Genomic DNA, 20,571 nt, shown 5'->3' on the forward strand with positions numbered 1-20,571 from the left:
GGGAGCTTATTGACCTGGAAATTACAGTGAAGAAGGAATTCTAAACCACCAACTTTTTGGAAGATCAGGTTTAGAATAAGGTACCAGATCTTGTTCTTGTTTTTGATATAGTCTTTGATCCAATTTACTCTGAACATTATATTAGAGGAGTGAAAATCTAGTGCATTTAGTCCACCACGATCATAAGGGTTACTTAGTATTTGTCTGTTTAGATAATGTGGTTTATTTTTCCAGATAAAGTTAAATAAGGATGAGTCTACTTCTTTGACAAAAGATTTTGGGATATCGAGAACCCTAGCAGGATAAACTAATCGAGACAGACCTTCCGTTTTAGAAAGCAATATGCGTCCTTTAATAGAAAGGTCTCTCATCAACCATAAATTAAACCGGTTTTTAATTTTAGGGATGAGAGGATGAAAATTGCAGTTAACTCTTTCTGTCTGATCTTTACAGATGTCAATACCCAGATAGGTGACCTTATCTGATACGGGAATGCCTTCAAGTTCAGTAACAGAATAATTGTCTTTTAGTGGGAAGAGAGCACATTTTTTAATATTTAGGTGCAGTCCAGATATATTTGAAAATTCCTTGATACAATTAATGACCTTTTTTATCTGCATTTCATCCTTGAGGAAAATAGCTGTGTCATCAGCTAATTGGCAATATTTTATTTCTTTACCAGAGATATTAATGCCCTGAAAAGGGTTGTTAAATAAATGCATGGTCAACATTTCCAGTACTAAAATAAATAAAAATGGTGCAGCAGGGTCACCTTGCTTTATACCTCTAGATATGCTGAATCTGTGAGTGGTACCACCTGGGAGTTTCACCGAGCTATTACAATTACTACAGTGTATAAAGTTTTGATAGCCTTCTTAAAGAAATGACCAAACCCTGACAAATCTAAAACATCAAATAACGTGTTATGTCTTACTGTATCAAAAGCTTTATATATATCAATAAATAAAATAAAACTGTTGTAAGTCAAAAGTTCTCGATAATCAATTAAATCCAAAATTAATCTAATATTATTACTAATATGTCTACCTTTCATAAACCCAGATTGGCATTCATCTATAATTGAAGGAAGACAAAGCTTAAGACGTTGTGCAAAAATATGTGCAAATATTTTTGCATCATTGTTAATTAAAGTGATTGGCCTCCAGTTTTCAATCAATAAGCAATCTTTATTAGGCTTAGGTATCAGAGTAATTAGACCTTGGCACATAGATGTAGGGAGTTTTCCTATCTCTATAGCTTTTTTAAATACTTGCAACAGAAATTAAAAAATGTTATCTTGTAATGCTTTGTAAAATTCACCTGTAATACCGTCATTACCAGGGGGTTTATTGTTTTTAAGTTGACTAATACTTTTCTTAATTTCATTCAAAGATATATTCTGGTTACATAGATTTTTTTGTATCTGGTTTATTTGCCTAACATTCCTCAAGGACGAAGTGCCTCTAGCTCGTCACTGTGACGTCACTTCTTTCTGTCGCTTGCCAACGTCATCATACAGCGACAAGATTGTACAGCTTCCATAAACATGAAACCAGTTTGTGATATTTTTTTCTCCATTCATTATTCAAAAATATTTTGAACTTCGTCTAGTGTACAATTATATAAACAATTACACGTTTTTTAAAACTGACATACGATATAAACCTTCCGGAAGTTCATTCAGTGACCGTAAACACAAAGCTCGTGGTCGCCTCTGGTTCTCAGGTATGCCCAAACTCTTCGATTTCAAGTTTCCAGGAGAATGTAAGACACTTCCCGAAGGCTTCTGGTCAGCAATAGACGTGTGGATAAAGAAGCCTCATGTTGTTAATAAGCGTCTTTGCGGAACTAAGGAGACAGAGAGCAGAGATGTGGACCGAGAGGAGCTACGGTTCCTTCTGGACAATGCAGAAGTGTTTCAGGATGTAATTTTGTTCCTCTCCAGCGGCGTTTCACCGGCACAGACACACGGAAAAGACAAACCATGGTCCTTTAGTGTCAGAACCTTTATTCCTAAAGTAAACTGTTACGGAACAAAGCTGCAAAAAGAAGTCATACTGAAAGGTAAGAGCTAAACTTGAATTAAAGTCTTTGTTAGCTTTGTGCACTTGTGATGCCTTTTTAAATCCTTTGCAGACTTTGACGGACAACAAGTGACCTTTCTGCCGTTTGAGGAGGATGCAGAGGGGAAAGTGTCATTAAAGAAAGGCAATATTTATTTGATTAAACTCCTGAGTCGTGGCTTTGAAGAATGGTGAGTCTGAAATCTTAATCTGAAGTAAATGTATCAAAATCGCGCAGACTTTAGTTACACTTACAGGATAATATACCAATTTTTTTTTTCTGCATTTCAGTTCCTCAATATTACAAACATTGTGTTAGTTGGCGGGCTTTTACGTGTATAAACAAAGACATTTTGGCAAATGTATATGTAGTTTTGATAGACTATTGTCTGTGGTCTGATATGAATATAAAGCATAACTCACGTAGAATTGATCTAATTTCTATCCGTCTCTGGCCTTCACCATTTTAGCATCAAGAAAATACATAGTGGAAAAATTACTCGGTTTAGTAAACCTTCCTTTGCAGTAAAACAAATAATAAGAATATAGACTGATATAAAACATGATCAGCATTGACATATCTGATCTTTTTTCCAGCTGCCTATGACGTGGTGGAACAGCAGTGAAACACAGTATACTTTAAAATGTTAGGTGTTGCTAGTATATTACAGTATACAAGTATGCTATTATATTAGTCCTTGGGGTGGAATTAACATTTAACTAATGGTTAAAAGAGTCTACCTCACCTTCAGGGGGCTGGTTTAACCTTTAGACTATAAATTTTGACTTATTGTGACAGTAAAAAGCACAGCTGGGAGACATTTGGTAAGTCTTTGTCCGTTCCCTTAATTGCTCTTTTTTTTTATGCCTGATGTTTCATATAATTAAAGACAGCTGTACGCCATTTAGGTGAGCTAGTTTAAGTAGCCTAAAGTGTTGCTCACTGCCCTGGAGTATGGTAGAAGAGTTAAAAATAAACAACCTATCCACTGATGTTTTTTCCTTGCTTTCTTCCTCTACCTCATTGGAAAATGATATGAGGTTTGGGAAAGACTCTATGTAAATCGAGTGCTGCTTTGAAAGTTGCGGCCGCATTGGGATCGTGGAGCAAAACTATATCTGTTCACTTAACAAAAGATGGTGCTGTGTTTCTCGTACCAAATGGGGTTACTAAGGGAGGCACTGAAGCTCCTTTCTTTTGCATTTAGAGTATTCGACCAGACCCATAGTTGACTCAGGATCCGGTTGAACAATCAAAAAAATGACCTCCTATCATCTATTGCTAAGCTCCGTTTCTTGACGTCGTTGAAAAGAGTCATGGGTTTATTGAAAGATGTTTGGAGAAATTCATGAGGACTTCGGAAAAGATGCGAAAACTGTTCTGCAGTGAGAATCCGACCACACTTACGCTAGGCTGCGATGTGGGTCTGCAGCACTGAAACTACAGATGTTCATTAAATATTATACAAAAGTGGTTTAGATACTCCATCTAATGCAATCTAATCACGCTGTTATTCAGGGGCTACATCATATGTAGCTCATATTAGTATAAGATATCAATGAAATATTGATTATCAAGGTAAATAATCCTAAAAATGAAAGAAAAAGGCACAAAATTGAAAAACGTTGTTGCAGGCTTCTCACACTTATCCTTGTGTCCTCATACGAATCATAGTTAGTCTGACTGGATGAAAATAATCGTGCATCGCTTGTAATTTCCTGCAGTTTCGTTGTACACGTAGCATCGTTTATTCCGGTAAAATGACAATAAAGGCTTTCTATTCTCTTCTAATCTATTCCAAAGTTGCAGCTACAAGGAATTTGTGGGGTGAAATAATGTGCTGCTCATTAGATACTTCCAGTGTTCAATAAATAATCCATATGTCAAACGCTACATATGAATCCTACGTTAGCTTTTAGTTTCGGTTGCTAACTTTTAGGCTTTCAATGGGTTTGTTTTTTGTTTTTTAAATTGCATTACACTGGCCCAAGAGCTCATTTTACTCAGGACTTTTGTTTTGTTTCCTGCATTATCGTACAGAAGGATTCTCTCTTAAAGGAGGTCTGTGTGATCTGTCGGATCATTGTCACACTATCACAACTAACTGGGATGCTTGAATTGCTGGGAGCCGTTGTTGATTGGGGTAGTGGTAGTAATAAAAGGGTTTATAGCTTGACTCAGGATATTTAGCAGACATTCAGTAGGTGGAGCTTTCTTGTATATTGTGAAACACAGTAGATAAAATGGGTAATCCTTATATTGGTCCTGAAAATAAGAACATCAGGAAAGATGAAAAACAAACTGATACCTTAGTAAACTCCTTTTTCAGGGTTTTGGAGCTGCATGTGCTGATGTTGGACGCGTGGTTCTCTGATGGCGTCGCCTATGCCAGGCTGCCCTGGCTGTCCTCAGACCTGCTGCCTAAACTGGTGCGCTGGTCCGCCGAGTGCAAGAGCAGCGAGTTCAGGAGCACGTTGTCTCTGCTGCCTGTGGAGAAGTACAGCCTCATGTACCAGCAGCTGAAGGAGAAGTACAAGGCCATGGTCAAGGTGAAGAGGACTGTCTCATCTTTTTACTCACTGAATGTTTAGATGTTTTATTATTATTTTTTGTTGTCTTTTAATCTTTTTATCACACAATTTTAATACCCAGTAGTGTGATGGCACTTTTAATCTTATTTTATCTAAATCGATTTTGTTATATTTTACTGCTTTCACTGTTCTTTTATTGTTTTTATTTGTTTTTACTTATTTTTCTCTATATTTATTACCTGCTGTAAAGCCCTATGGTACATCGTAAGGATTGTCTGTAAAGGGCTGTATAAATAAAGTACATTTACATTTACAATTTCTAGGTTTGGCCGGAGGTTACAGATCCTGAGAAGTTTGTGTATGAGGACGTTGCTATCGCTACATATCTCCTGGTGGGTTCAAACCTATTTATTAATGTTTATACAAAATATTTAGACAACTGATTTGGTGTGTTAGATATGTTTTTTTCCTGCCTAAATTGGGAGATTGTTTTTTTAAAATAAAGTATAGTGTTAAATATATTTATATTTGTCTGTGTGTAAATCCTTTTTCATGCTGTCAGGTTATGCAACTGAAATTTGGTCAATCAATTTTGGACTGAATCAGTTCAGGTCATGCTAGAGGCAGATGAAAGGGTGTCGGCAGCAGTTGCAGCAGGTGTCACGCTTCAGCTGCAAATTGGATTTTACTACAATGATCGAAAGCCCTCTGACCTCACAATAGTATTGAATCTCTGTCGCTGTGGCTGCAGGTGCTGTGGGCTGAGGAGAGAGCAGAGAAAAGCCTGACTGATAGGCAGTCCTTTGTGGACCTCGGCTGTGGAAATGGCCTTCTGGTTCACATACTTACTAATGAAGGGGTAAGTTAGGGGCTGTTTTTTTATTTTTTTTATTTTATTTTATTTTTTTAATTGATTAATCTTTTATATGAAGACCTCAAGCAGAACTTAACATTATATGGCACTGAATGAATTATTTGGTTCTTGCATTTGATTTCCATTCAAGCACTTAAGACTACCCCGACTGGTTGACAGAGAATATACACTGACATTTGGATTAAGTTCCTTAATAAAAGACCACAGAATCATCTGAAAACAGTCACAGTCAGATTACAATGTTTCAGATTATAGTTTCAGACCATAGGTTGTTTATAAAAGATGGACGCAGCTACTGTGTTACTGTTTGGTTTGTGGACTTTCGTCTGGACTTTCAGACTGTTCTCTGACTGAGAACTGGGGGACTCTATTGCCCTGCATTTCCATTGTGTACCAGCTCAGCTGTCACTCAAAGATTCCAGTTCCCTGCAGCTGTAGTCTATGGGGATCAAACAGCCACAAGTGTCCATTTTGGGAAGTTCTCCATCCACTTTCCTTACCGGCTTAATCCAATTGGGCGAGAGGTACACGCTGGACATGTCAATCCATCATTGGGCCACATAGAGATAAACAATCTCGCTCACACTCACTCCTCAGTATTGAATCAAGTCATTTTAACACCTATAAAGCTAACATGCATGTTTCTGGATGGTGGGAGTACCCTGAGAGAAGCCACATTTGCACAGGGAGAACAAAGTCGGGATTCGCACCAGGACCCCATCCTGCTGTGCGGGGATAGTGCTAAGCACCACCACAACACCACACAGCTCAAGGAAGCTTCCTCGTTGGCTTAATTTTCAGCCTCAGAGGTTTGTTTCAAGCCCGATAAGCCAGGTCTTCACTGGTAGACTAATCGATGACATGGGGCTGACTGAGTCCAGGTGCGCCGACTCATGTCTCTGAATATATATAATCTCCTCCACTGTGACGCTGTAAACACCAGTCCAAAACAAGGACAGGAGTAATTGAAATTACACACAGTTGTCAGTGTGTAAATTCGTCCCAGTGTGATAGGCCGCTGACCGCGTTGCCACCTTGTGTTGCAGCACCCTGGAAAGGGCATTGACGTTCGGAGGAGGAGGATCTGGGACATGTACGGCCCTCAGACTGTGCTGGAGGTGAGTGAGCAGTGTTTGAAGACTTTTCATTTTGTGTTGCCATTTTACATGAAACCCCCATAAGTGCCAGAATCTGTATTTTCAGCAGGCTGTTTCTACTTCGTGGTATTACTGCTCTTTAAATCGCATCACATGACCTTCATCTGCTGATGGAGTGAGATCATCAGGCTGTCAGAGAAATCTCAATACTCAAATTGAAGCTTGGTCTGAATAATTGAAGCAGTGCTGTGAAATGATTGAAAGCTCCTGAAGTGCTTCTAAATAGACCTCAGCGAGATTGTTGTGTTAATTGTTGTTTGCAAATCAAACACTTCTTTTAGAAAGCTTTTTTTCTTTTTTTCATGAATAATTGATTAGTTAATGAATAGTTTAAACGGTGATAAATAAAAAACATTTTTATTGTGGTTAGCTGTTTACTTTTTGAAATTGACCTTTGAAACCTAAAGAAATCTCTTGTTATTTTATGTTTTCAAAGACTTAATTGATGCTAAGTTCCGACCCTAGAATAAGGACATTTTTAAACTGATCTCACATGAAACAGGCATTTGTAGTCTTAAGAGACTCTTGGCATAGAAATTTTATCTAAGCTCCTCAAAGAAAATAATGCTTCCACTTTGTGGCCTAATGCACAGATTCAGGCACACATTTGCAGAGAAGCGTGTCCTCAAAACACAGCACTTCCCTGTCTGCCTCATGGCCTCAGTCACTCATTTGACAACAAGCTGCTGACTGCTCCCATCTCGAGTCATCTATTATTGACTGATTTTTGTGAGCGGATGTGGCAGCCCAATATTTCTGAGCCCTCAGGGGCTGCCGCACTCGGTGCTGAACCCTCCTTTAGAAGGTCTCCTAACCTCACATGCTTCAGTGCTCTTAACTTGGATCATTTTTTACCTTAATCTGGCTGCCCGTTGAGATATGAAAGGGTTTCTATAAATTCTGAGGTAAAATACCTTTGATTGTTCCACTGTGTTGTCTCCAAATTTTGAGGAAGGACACAGTTAAATTGAATCACTTTTTATCAATCTGACAGTGATGCATGCTATGTTTAGGTTGTCTCGAAATGTTCAGACAGTTTCCACTAAGTTTTTAAATTAAAATCATGCCAATTTGAAACTTCCCTTCTCTGAGAAGCTCTTGTGCTTTTTTTTTTTTTTGTCTTGGCTATTTTAGGAAAAGGCAATTACTCCAAGCGAGAGCTTCTTATTCCCGGGTACAGACTGGCTGATTGGGAACCACTCGGACGAGCTCACGCCGTGGATCCCCGTAATAGCAGCCAGGCGAGTCATCAGGATAAAAAGACACTCAGCAGCTCAAGTGCCAGCTGATCTCTCCTATTTAAAATATGTTTATTGGCAGGGGATGATGTGCGTGAGCGCGTTTGTTTCCATTCGTGAGCCGGCCACCTGATGGCGATGTTGAGCTTCATAGTAGTAAATCTGCTTTTCCCTGTATCTGACTGAAGATGATAATTTGCAGTAATGGCTTGTTGCTTGCGGTCTGAATACTTTGAGAGCTTCATTAAACTGATGGGAAAATGCTGAAATTTCATAGAGCTCGTCACTCTCCACATTTCCTCTAACGGTTCTCATGTGCACTGGGTAGAAATGCTTTTTATCTTTCTCATTGCAGGTCATCTTACTCCTGCCGTTTCTTTGTCCTCCCCTGCTGTTTCTTCGACTTCTTTGGAAAGTACCAGAGACGTCAGTGTAAGAAGTCTCAGTATAAGGAATACATTGACTTCATCGCAGAGGTCAGCCGAGTCTGTGGCTTCAACACTGAAGAAGACTGCTTGAGAATACCGTCAACCAAAAGGGTAAGCTCACAAAGACCAGAGGCAGTATTATAGTAAAAACATCTGACATCTCACAGGGTACTCGTTCAGGTATTTGTGGCTTTGATTTTATAGTTTTTTTTAAGTTAAAAACTAAATGTTTTTATTGTGACAAACATTGGAATACAAATGCATGAAAAGAAAGACAGGAGACAAGAAGGAAGGAACTGTGAAGGTCCTGAAGCAGCCTGTGTAACTAGGTGATGGTTTTTGGGTCATCTGAGCCAGCAGTAACTGTAAACTTCACTAAAAAGGACATTTTTAAGCCTGATCTTGAAGGTCGAGTGCCTGCCTGCCTCCTGTAAATGTTCACAAAAGCACAGTGCTATTGTATACTAAATTCATCCACAGTGTTTGTCTCAGTCTTTTCTCCACATGGGCCTTGTTAAGTAGACTGACATAAATACATCAAGTTTTTATTGGCCCCAAAGAGATATTTGTTTCATAGTTGGAAGCCACTTGTAGCTTCGCAACACATAAATACTCCAGAGTTATTTTACTGGGCTGGTCAGATGTAATCTTTGTGCTCAGAGAAGCTTTTTATTTTCTCTAAAAGGTATATACAAAATCATGTGTCTTGTTGCTGTGTCTCTTGACAGTAATGTTAAAGATAAGTGTTGTTATTCTATCTTGGTTTTCTGGTGGGAAACTTCAGTTTTCAGCTGACATTCAGCTCCTCTAACTGCAGGTTTGTCTGGTGGGAAAGTCGAGGACCTATAAGCTGTCCGATGAGGACGAGTCAGAGCAACAAAGAGCTCGCTACATCCAGAGTCACCAGACCGCCCCTGACTACGCAGTTCAAAAGTCAGACATCAGGAATGACGGGGACTGTTGCAATGTGAAAGCAGACTGTGACGGGACCCCTGGGAACACATGGGGAGCTGGGTTCCAGCCCAGAGACAGGGTTGAAACGGTTCGTAACTGCGCCGCTCTCCCGCGGGACTTTGTCGAAAGAGTCGTCCTGCAGGTCGCCAATGTTCTCCTGGGAATGACTGGCGGAGGGGCCTGCAGTGACTGGAACCAAGGAGGTAAACCGCAGCATTACAGTCACAAAACGACAAAGATAACAACAGATGAAGTCTCTCAGGACATCAGCAGCTTTTGATCACATTTAAAATCGCATGCATCATCCGTCTACTTGATGGCCAAACTTAGACTTCTCTATTACTTGGCAGCTATACTCTGATATGAAAAGATACATAGTTTTAGAGTAGGTTTTGATGTAGTGCACATATTATTCACATCACTTGTTTTCTGCTTTTAAAGACCAAGCACAACTGATGCCAGCTGACATGAAAGAATTATTTCAATGTGCTTAACTGGAAATGTACAGATTTTTATCTCCTTAATGGTTGTTTTTCTCAGGAATTTTTAGGGCAAATGTCTGCAACCTCTTTTCTTTTACTGCTGATTCTGTTCTCTTAACATTTAACATGTTGATTCAGGCCCTGGTCTTCCAGTCGGTACACAACAGTTGGAAAAACAACAAATTATTGTGTCATTCCAACCAAAACCAGACTTCTAAATGCATGTAAATGTGGTAATTTGACCAAAATCATACAAAACCAAAGCTCCCAAAGTTGGACTAACACATCCAGACGATGTTCTTGGGAGCCAAATCACTCCTTCATGTACACGCTCATTTCCCCTTCAGTTCATGTAAACTGGGAAAAGGACAGTGGTCCAGTAAAGAGGCCAAGTTGAGCTGTAGCTCTTTGGGTGTGCATTTAAATGTGCTGACTGACAGATCACTTTGATTTGTTTTTCAGTGCAGTGAATGAGCTCTAACAGAAACTTTAACATCCACCTAATCTTAATCCTTAATAAAAGTTATTATTAGATCATTTACATAGAAAGGCAAGTTTTTGAGTATAAACACGTTAAGACATACCTAACAGAGCTAGAACTGTGTTGTATACTAAAAACTAAATTGATAAGGACCTGACTTCAGGTCTTCTTTTCCAGGCATAGATTGCAAAATTTTCTGTGTGTTCAAGTTCTGTTTCTTTTAGCCCAGATTTAGCTGACACAGCAGGGGTCCTTTAACAGCTTCTGATCCTCAAAGTCAGTTTGGTGTCAACTTCTTAGCAACCGTTAAGCTGGTACAGGGACAATGTTGATGTGATGTCGAAGGAACAATACAGTAAAGCTTCTTCTCTGTCCCTGCAGTATTTATATTTAAACTCAAAGTCTCATTTAGCTACAGTATGTTGAATAATTTCTTTACCAACGTGCACATTTTTACATTTCTTCAGCTTAATAAAGTCTTGACACTTTGTGAGAAAACATATATATATTCCTAGCTGCTCTGTGGGGGTCGACAGCTCCTGCAGCCTGAACATCTTGTCTGATCCCCCTCCCTAATCCTATCTAACCCCCTACCTCGCTTGTCACCACCCGTCCCGTCTCACCATCAGTCGGCAGGGCCTCATGACACCGAGCGACGGCACTTTGAACTCTGTATCTCACCCTCCCTCCGCCTCTCCCCGCACCGCACGGTTCAAATAGTGCCAAACACAAAGTTTCACTCACACGCCACCCACGCGTCACCTTTGTCAACGCCTCTGCACCCCCGCTGCAACACACACAGGCAAAGATGAAGACTACTATCTTTAAAAAAGAAAATTCTCTGTCAGGCTGTCAGTGCTGAAATTAAACGCAGGGAAGATGACGGAGAGTGAATAGAGGGTGACTGTGTCTCTGTAGAGATGACTGGATGAATAATGCACCACTGTCTATGATTTATGCATGAGTGCGCACTTGTACTGAGGTATTCCACCAGTTATGTGTTGTGTAAGAACAGCGAGTAAATTCAGGAGGAGCCGGTCTGTGTTGAAAATATTCGGAAGGATCTCATAGTCATCGAAAGGCCTTTGGGATTTAGTTTTCCCTTTTGTTCTTAAGCATCTTCAAACACTATAAGCATATTTGATGTGTAGTTCCATTCATTTTCGATACTTCAGGCGACTGGTTGTATCGTCTGCTCGTGTTGGTTCGAATGACTGCATAAGGTGTTGCCTTTGGAACAAAATGAGAGGTCTTTAAAATCATACCCAGCCCTGTTACTGTTTATATCCTGTGATATCGGTGAACTAAACTTAGACTAAATCTCACAGTTGATGTGTGAAGCTGCTTCCTCTAACTTTGAAGCGAGTCACTAACTCGTGCAGGCTTCAGTGCTGACCCGGCTGGCTCACGTTGTTATGCAATCATGCCGAGAATAAAAAAGGTGTATACGGAACACGTTGTTCACTCTGCAACACTCAACATCAGCTCAGTACAATTTCACAGTTTCAGTAAATACATTGAGATGCACTATTGTACTCAACAGAAACAGCTTGCATGGAAGAGGCGGTGGATAAGAAGTGGGTAGAGTTTGTTATTAACTAGTGAACGCCTCGGATCACACTTTTCTCCTGTTTAGACTAACAGTCCTTCAGAAATCTCAGCACTAAGATGTGCTTTAAACTTGAGAATTAGCTGCTTTTATGGGCTTTCTTTCATGATAAATAGCTAAGGTTCTATTGGTCTCAATGGACTTGACATTGGGGTGTCCTTGGATGTTGGGTCCTAATGCCTGGTGTCTCCTGGTCCCAGCCTGCCCCTGAGAACAAAAACCTCCGCGTGGTGTGTTAGTTTGACCCTGGTTGCACGACTCCAGGTTCTCTCCTCTTCCTCTGTGGGAAGAACGGAGGTTTTGGACTTGAAAGCCCTCAGTAATCTATTTAAAGTTTCAAGAATGATTTGGCTCGACTGGTGGGATGAGCTTTGCCCTTACAGCCCATCATAGACATTAGTGAGATAAACTTTCCATACTTTTCCCTGCTCTCTGTCATGTCGTGTCTCTGTGGGAAGTAAAAGCGGAATGAAGCGCAAAACCTGAACTCCGGGAACCAGTGGTGGATGGAAGTTAAAAGAACATCCAATTTACCTAAAAGGTTGTCATCCGAAACACACATTTGAATGAGTAAAAATAATCTATTTATGCTCACAGAGGTATGATGGCAGCTATTACAACATGAAGTTCAGGTAAATTAAAGGAGCAGAGAGTGAAATAAATGTTCAGTTTAATTAGCATCACTCGCCACGTGCATATTTATTTGAGCTAACTCTAAAACAGCCACCAGACCTGGTGTCATAAACACACACACACACACACAGATATACTGTATATAGAGTGCCCCCTACACTCTGCATCTAATGTTGTTGAACACATCGAATACAAAAATACAACAAAACTGGAATACATTTTTTTTTTTAGTTTATTTAGAAGGAAACTTAACAATAGAATTACTATACACACACATACACACATATAAGTGTGTGTATATGTGCATAAAAAATAAAAGTAAACAATAGAACTGCTATACATATATTTCTATGTATAGTAGTTCTATTGCCTTTATTCTGGGGGTATGCATGCCTCCATCTGGGAGGCACTGCCTCTGTAGATGGAGAATGGAGGTGATGGAGAGTCAAATTTGAAGGGTCTTGGAGGACTAGGAGAAAAGGGTACATGAAGAAGGGAGTAAGGAGTTGAAGGCCAGAAGGGGGACCGCGATGTAGCTTCACTTGGACCTACAACCTCGTCATCATGGATTCTGATCTTGCTCCTTTTCTTCTTGCCTGGGCTCTCCTCTCTGTGTGTTTCTGGTAATTGAGAGCAGAGACTCGTCAGCTCATCATCTGAGGAGTCTGCCTCATTTTCTCTTTTGCGCTTGTTCTTGTTCAGGCTCTTTATCTGGATGTGGCTTTCCAAGGCTTGATATCTCATCCTCCACGCATCCTTGGACTCCCTCATAGTTTCTACTTGGCTCCTCAGATTGGCAATCTCTCTGTCTTTGTCCTGGATAATTTCTTCCAGCTTCTCTACTTCCTCCTCGAATTTTTCCTCAGTTTCTTCAAGGTGGGACTCTAGCCTGGCCCTTTGCACTATATAATTCTGCAGTATCTCACTTTGCCGCACATAGTTGTTTGTCATGGACGTAAGCGAGGGTGACATGTAGTGGTCCATCCTGTCGAACGCTGTCATCCTTTGTCCGCGCTGTTTTTCCTCTATCACCTTGCTCCAGTAAGTTGCGCACTTATCTCTGGACCTTTGTAGCTCAGCGGTGACTTCTTTCGTCAGATTTTGTTCCTGACTGAGTTGAGTTTGAGTTTGTTGCTTACTTTTCTTGAGGCCCTTTATTTCTACCTTCTGCTCTCTATTTTGACGCCACAGGCTGACATTTTTTGTGGCCAGAAATGTGATTATGTTCTTCTTTCTCAGTGTAGACCACTTAAGCCTCCGCACTACTGCAGAAGAATCAGTTGAGTGTCCCTGATAGGCAGGCACCCTGTAGGGTTGGAGTCTGTTTTTCTTGCCTGTTGTTTCCATCTTAAGTATCCACAGATTTTTTTTTTGGTGCAACTGTTGCAGAATCTTCCCAGGTTTTAAGTTGGTAACTGATGCTGTTTATCACGAAGACCAGTAAATTTCTCACATAGGTTCAGATCAAATGACTGAATGCAGTTAAGATATGGGGCAGATGTATGTGTGTGTTCTAGAAGTATGATGTCACAGATGTTGTTAATCTTGAGAATTCTGTTCTGTTTCCATAGAGATGGTTGAAAACAAGATGCATATAAACATTTTTTAAATTTTCTTTGAACTTGTTTAACCTGATCTTGAAAGTAATTCAGAAATAATTGCAGAACTAATCAGCAGTTCAGATTGTAGCCATCCGCTGGAGGTGATGTTGGAGGAGTGAACTACTATTACAACAACACATCATCAGGAGGGTAAAACTAGCCCCAGCTCACGTTCCCTATTAGTGGGTGCTTGGTGAATTCTGCTTCACAATGGTGGGAAGAGCCGACATCGAAGGATCAAAAAGCGACGTTGCTGTGAACGCTTTGCCGCCACAAGCCAGTTATCCCTGTGGTAACTTCTCTGACACCTCCTGCTTAAAACCCAAAAAGTCAGAAGGATCGACTTTTGGTTTTAGGGTTAGGGTTAGAGTTGGAGTTAGAGGAGTGAACCCGAGACCTTAAATGTTGGGTGAAAGTCTAAATTCAATGTTACTGTGCGAGCTTTTGTTGAGCTGGTGGCAGTATGTGTGAGTGTCTCAAATCAAGTCTTTTGTGATGTTGTGGAGCAAATGTGTGACTTAAGCTCGTCGACACCGCAGAGCGGGAGGAGACCACCTGCTCTCACACCTAAACGCCTCCAAACATGACACTATAGCATTAAACTGGACTAGCTGTTGCTGATATTGACTGTAAAAGAAAAATTTAAAACAACAAACTATAAAATGATCACTGTAGAGTGTCATTATGTTGATAAAACATGGAGGCAAAGTGAGTAATTTATATTAACAGCTTAAAGTTTATTATTCGAAAGGCTTCTCGGTTCCTCAGAGGCTGAGAAAAAACATTTTCAGTGGACAGTTTTAGGTTTTCCACACCAAAAAAAACAGATTTTAAAGGGCCGGTTTAAGTGAAGCCTTCGGTCTGAATGTGTTAATCTGTATGTCATGTAGAGGATGTGCAGTGTTGTCCATTATGTTGTTAAGCTTGTGCAGCACTCTTCTTCCTGGAATCAGCTTTAGGGTCTCTGGAGCAGTCCACAACACAGAGCCAGCCTTCTTTATCAGTTTGTCAAGTTTCTTTGAGTCACTGGTTCTGATTCTGATGCCCTACAGGCGGCTGGAAAGAAAATTGCTCTTATTAAAGCTAACTTTCAACCATCTCTCCATGTAGTGTCGCATCCAAGAGTTATGTGCTGTCAGCCTGTGTGTGTTGATCAAATACCCAGAATCCTACACGCTGCGTTGGGTGAGAGCGACGCAGACGGTTATGGAAGTGCTGCCATGAGTCGCAGATAACTTATTTTTCTGGCTTCAGCCTTTTTCACTTTAGCTTTTACATCCAGTCACGTCTTTGGGTTGGTTAGATTTGAATGACTTCTACATCCAGCAGAGACCACACTCTACTGTCTCAACAGAAAATGTATTCATTTGAAGGATTTTTCCTTTTTTAAATTTTTTTTTATGTGCGTTTGCATGTATTACTTGCGACCTCTTTATAAAGTTGTTTAGTTTAAACCTTCACCTTTCCAGGTAATTTATTCTCACTCGGCCTTATTCTGGAATGGCTTTAGCAGCAAAAACAATCCTTCACAGCCTGCAATCAATGACTGGCCATCTTTCGCTCAGGGGACTTTCGACCTTAAGCAAGTCCATCAAGCCAAACCATTAATAATCGTCTGCACCTGGTCTTAGTCTAAGCTGAATCTACTGTGTCAGTACTGTCCCTCTCCCATTAATCCACATTAACATCGTGGGCTGTAAAGGGCAGCTCTAAATGGTGTATTGATATTATATTAAAGCCTGGAGCTGCCTGGCGTCTGTACGACGACAGTCTGCAGTTTCACACTCAGCAGCAGCATTGGACTATGTTTGGCTTAATTTGTGTCTTTTACATAATTCAGGGTTTAACTCAGCAATTTGACCAACAACTATTTAACAAATGTAATATTTAAAAGGTAAATGGAGCGTTCTGATCATCAATAATCTCAACAGGGGTTGCCCGGCAGAGGATTGGCGAAGACGACAGTATTAACATATCTGCAACATATCTGCAGATTAAGGTCAAATGTGGTTATGGAAGAGCAAAAGAAGCAATAAAATCACGTGGTGTGTCCTTCTCCAATATGTCAGAGGACAGAGGAGGAAGATTGTCATCTGTGTAAAGCAAAGGTCAGCTCTGATTGAATTCTCTTCAGGGTGGGAAAAGGGCAAAGCCACAAAAAGAAAACTCATGAAATGGAGCCTAAAGTTGGAGTGATTATCTGCTTACAATCCACTGAACTGGGAGATTAGAGCTTCTGTCAGTTACAGTATCCCCCTCTGTACCCTTTTGCCCCTCAGTAGTTCAGATTTGCGTCCCAGTGGAAGCGAGACAACAGTGACTTTGGCTCTAAAATGGCCGTTGGGAGAGGCAGCACTGAAACGCACGCTGGTTGTGTTGACAGCTTGTTGGAGCGGCTTTAATTGAACACACTTCACGGCGCTGACAAACACTGTGAGACACTGACTGAGTTTTTTTTTTCTCCTCCTCCCTGTGTGAAATGGTCTGTATATAGCATTGATTGCCTTTCCATGGAGAGCATTTTAAACAAAAGCAACGTCGACTGAAGCCAGTCAGCTGCATCGGGTGCTTTTTTTCTTAGTCTGAGTAGTTTAAAAATTATTTCTGTGCACGCCTGAAGCAGTGTGTTAATATATTGATGGATGTAACATCAATGGACCTCCATCTGCTCCTTTGTCTCATATTTCTTTCCACCGTTCCCTCTCCTTCTCCCTCCTCTTCAGGCAGTCTTTCTGTGAGCGAAGTAGCTGGGCTGTTGGAGCAGGAAACCCTGCAGCTCCTGAAGAAAGAGTGTGGAGGCCTTCAGACGCTTCTCAAGAACAACCATCAAGTCTTCAGAGGTAGTTTGACTTCTCTACATCATCATAGATAGTCCTCGGGAATTTGGAGGAGAGCTAAATTAGATTTTTATTCGTGATTTATGTCTGTTAATGATCTACATGGAGGGCTGTATTCAGCTAAACCAGACTATTGAAGGTTAAGTGTTTTTCTTTTTTAAACGTAATTGAGCTTCTTGTCTTTAGCGATTTCCTTTGTTTTAATCCAGTGATGTGTTTTACAATGTGTTTTCCATCTTTCAACTTTATCTAGAAGAAGTCACAGTTTTCTGTCAGTTCATCTTGTCATGAGCCCTTTCCACGTGGCAGGAATCGGTCGAAACTCTTAATAAGAGACACCGTCAGAGTTGCTGAATAACTGAATAACCCAGGCGTGTCAGAGCTGAACGTTTTATTCTTTTATTAAGGACCAGTGAAAACAAAAACAACATTTTGTCAACTGTCAGATGCATCTTGTGGCTCCTGCTGTGATTGACTTTACCTTGAGGGATTAACTTCACACCAGAATGTAAAGCAGGGTTTTACTGCCCTCTCTGTTTGAAAGTTAAAAAGGACCAAACCCGTTCCCAGGAAGACATGTTGCCATTTCACATTTCGGCAAAAATACATTTGATGTCTACTTTCAGTAGCTTTCAGCAGTTTTCAAATGAATGGGGCTCAGTATTTAGTTACTTTATGGACCTATTTTGCTTTTCTTTCTTTTACTTTAAGAACACATGCACAAATGATTTTGGGGCCACACACGAATGTCAGTAGCCTGTTTCACAGATGCCTTTTCAAGCCGGGAACGATATGCTTTTGTTGTGCGTCTTATCATGTGTGAAAGTACAGAGTTTATTAGGGGGTTGAAGTTGATCTCCTGCTGATACGTCTCTGGTAGTAACAGAGGAACACTGAGCCGCCTCAGACGTCTTTTTCTGCTGGGGACAACAGTACAGTGGGGGGAGACGGTTTATCTTCATAGAAACATCACATCTAATTTTATCATCACATCGAATTTTATCTGCAAACTGGTGTCTCATAATTACCGATCTACTTTATTAACGCTGTTTTAAACAACAGTTGCTGTTTGTGAATGTGTTCCCAAGTGCAAACAGGTACAAACAGGACTTAACACACTGTTTCCAGCGGGATCCATAAATGCCAGCTGACAAAATTAAAACACCCGACAATGTGGAAAAACTGAGCAGCGAATGTGAATGCTGCTTTGTACATTACGTTGGGCAGCATTCACAGATGCAACTGGCAGCCGTTGAAGCAAATTTATCTTAGTTGTCGCACTTGAATTAAACGGAATAAACCCCACACTGGTTCTAGATTTTGAAACCTCACAAAATGTAGTTGGTCTGGTTGGTCTAAGCGGTTCTTTGCTCCGGTCCAGCTGGGAATTGGGCCAGTGTGAAGCGCCAGTTTTTTGGTGCTGGAGTCAGATCTTTGGCTGGTGAAACAGACAGAACTGGTTTAATGTTTCTGTGGTGTAAGAGCTGTTCCAGTGTCGAGCCTGTCGTGCCCTGGATTCTCAGCATATCCAGAGGGTTGTGACTTTGCAAACATGGCCTCTTAATGCACAGTTTGTGAATACAGAATCTGTGTATTTCTATGTAGGCTGAGTAGTTGAATAGCTGCCAGACCTGCTTTATTATCTAAAATATGCACATGTGTCGTTACTGGAACTTTATGTTGCTTTTAAATTTTTTACTTTTTTATTAAAGACCAGAGTATGATGTGCCCAGAATTTGATTGGATAGAGATCTTTATAACGTGTCATTACCTAATTTCCTGCAATTTCTAATATAACTCCTGCTCCCCTCCAAGCTAAAGAAATAAGAAAGAGTCATCTCATGTACTACTGACTCAGTGGGAGAGTTTGAGGCTCAGTATTGAGCCATTCTTGTCTATTATAATCGTCTGGATGCAGAAATTAGACAAGTAGTTTACCTCTGGGAGCCTGGATCTGTTCTGAAGCTCTTTTGAAGAAGATTTATGGGGAAGTATTTTACTCTGACTGATTTTGTATTTGCCTGTCACTTATCTCCGTCAGTGGAAGCTGGGAGAGTCCACATAAGAGACTGGCGGGACAGAAAGTCCTCCAGGGCCGATAGCGGGAGGAGGCCCATCGCTCCCGGTGCTCTGAAAACGCGGTCCTGTTGGTTTCACACCCACCACCCTCAGGGCTGCCCCCTGCAGGCTCAAAACTGCGCCTTCGCCCATGGACCGGATGATCTCCGACCCTCCACCAAACCTCTAAAGAAGATAAAGAACTATATATTTTGACTAGATCTTTTTTTTTTTAATAACTTTATTTGAACTGTTTTTTTTTTTTTTATAAAACTGAACATGTTTTCTAATTAAAAGGCTAAGCTCTGTTCATTAGCAGCTGAACCTGCTGTGAAGAAGACCCACATCTGGCCCTGCAGAGTTACAGGGGATGTGGGTCAGGTCCACAGTGTGACTTTAATTGATCAAGTATTATATAATTTCTCGAAACTGGGGTCTTTAAATTGCTGTGTAATCTTCTGTGTCAGAAGTTCCTCTACTGGATTGTTTTGAGATGATTTTTATTTTCATTCTGTGGTCTATAAGATGAGGCTTTGTATTTATTTAAAGTTCATCAGCTCTGTTGCAGTTTTTCTTTCTGTAAAGCACTCACAACTTTTTCCTCCATAAAAACGTTAAAAGCCTCTGCATACTTTCAGTACTCACGTCTGTTCTGCGCCTTGGACATTTCATTCACTTCAGACATGTACTTTGAGGTTCACAGACGGGGCGGCTGATAGAGGCTGGACCGCGTCTGAACAAAGTAAATGTTAGCTCTATGAATTATTTGTTAGCCGGAGTTGAAGGGGTGAGCTGCATGTCGTCCCCCCTCAATGGGTGCTCGCTGCTGCGTGTCTCTAACACAGTTTGCCATCAGCGTGCGGCTCAAATGTCAAAGACGGTAAGGCCCTCCCAGGGTTTGCAGCGGGGCAGCGAGAGAAGCTACCTCGCAGATTTGTTTGTTGATGTGCCAGAAAATATTCACACAGGTAGTGGAATAAAGAGCAAATTTGTATCTGTTCACCTTTGCTGGTACAGAGTAAAGAAGAAGATTTTGCATATTTTAGGAACAACTGAAGCTTAAAGGCAAACCCAAATAGTTCAAAATGATGTTTAAAAACGTCACATTTCTTAGTATCTTACAGACATTCTTGCTAAAAATGAAATGTTGCTGATAAAATTAATTCAGTCTGATGCATGAATGCCAACCACTGGGATAAGCCTGCTGGTTGGCTGCTCATTTCCAACAACATTGTCTTTCAACAGTGGCTCCAAATGTCACCGCTGAAGCATCAGCTGCATCTAAATGAGTATTTGTTTTTAACATATGAAATAATGTTTTTGATCATTTCCCAGCAAGGATTGTTTCAGGAAAACTGATGATAGATACTTGTAGACACATGGTTGATCCATTTATTTGACAGATATACATGTTTTTGTGTGACTTCCCAGATGTTTAAATCTAACAAACCATCTGACAAAGTGAGATTAGACAAGTAAGCTAGGTCATAATATCAAAAATCATCACCAGCATTTAGACCATTTGGGTTAAATGGCTCTTCTTTAGGTATTTCGGTCCAGAATTTAGCTGTTCACATCATCTTTGATCCGATGTGGAATGGGTGTTGGACAAAAGTTCACGTCC

General features: G+C 40.6%; 1 protein-coding gene across 1 annotated transcript; it reads left to right on the plus strand.

Annotated features, from left to right (window-relative positions):
• Nucleotides 1-1,508: 1,508 nt before the first annotated feature.
• On the plus strand, nt 1,509-19,509 carry trmt44 (tRNA methyltransferase 44 homolog). The gene is made up of 11 exons (XM_075451364.1): nt 1,509-2,064; nt 2,137-2,254; nt 4,394-4,613; nt 4,919-4,987; nt 5,347-5,454; nt 6,516-6,587; nt 7,761-7,867; nt 8,220-8,403; nt 9,110-9,449; nt 16,776-16,892; nt 18,931-19,509. Exons 1-11 carry the CDS (start codon nt 1,728-1,730, stop codon nt 19,161-19,163), a joined length of 1,905 nt encoding a protein of 634 aa, XP_075307479.1. The 5' UTR covers nt 1,509-1,727; the 3' UTR covers nt 19,164-19,509.
• The last annotated feature ends 1,062 nt before the right edge of the window (nt 19,510-20,571 follow it).

Source organism: Odontesthes bonariensis, chromosome 19, assembly GCF_027942865.1.
Source record: "Odontesthes bonariensis isolate fOdoBon6 chromosome 19, fOdoBon6.hap1, whole genome shotgun sequence".
NCBI lineage: Eukaryota > Metazoa > Chordata > Actinopteri > Atheriniformes > Atherinopsidae > Odontesthes > Odontesthes bonariensis.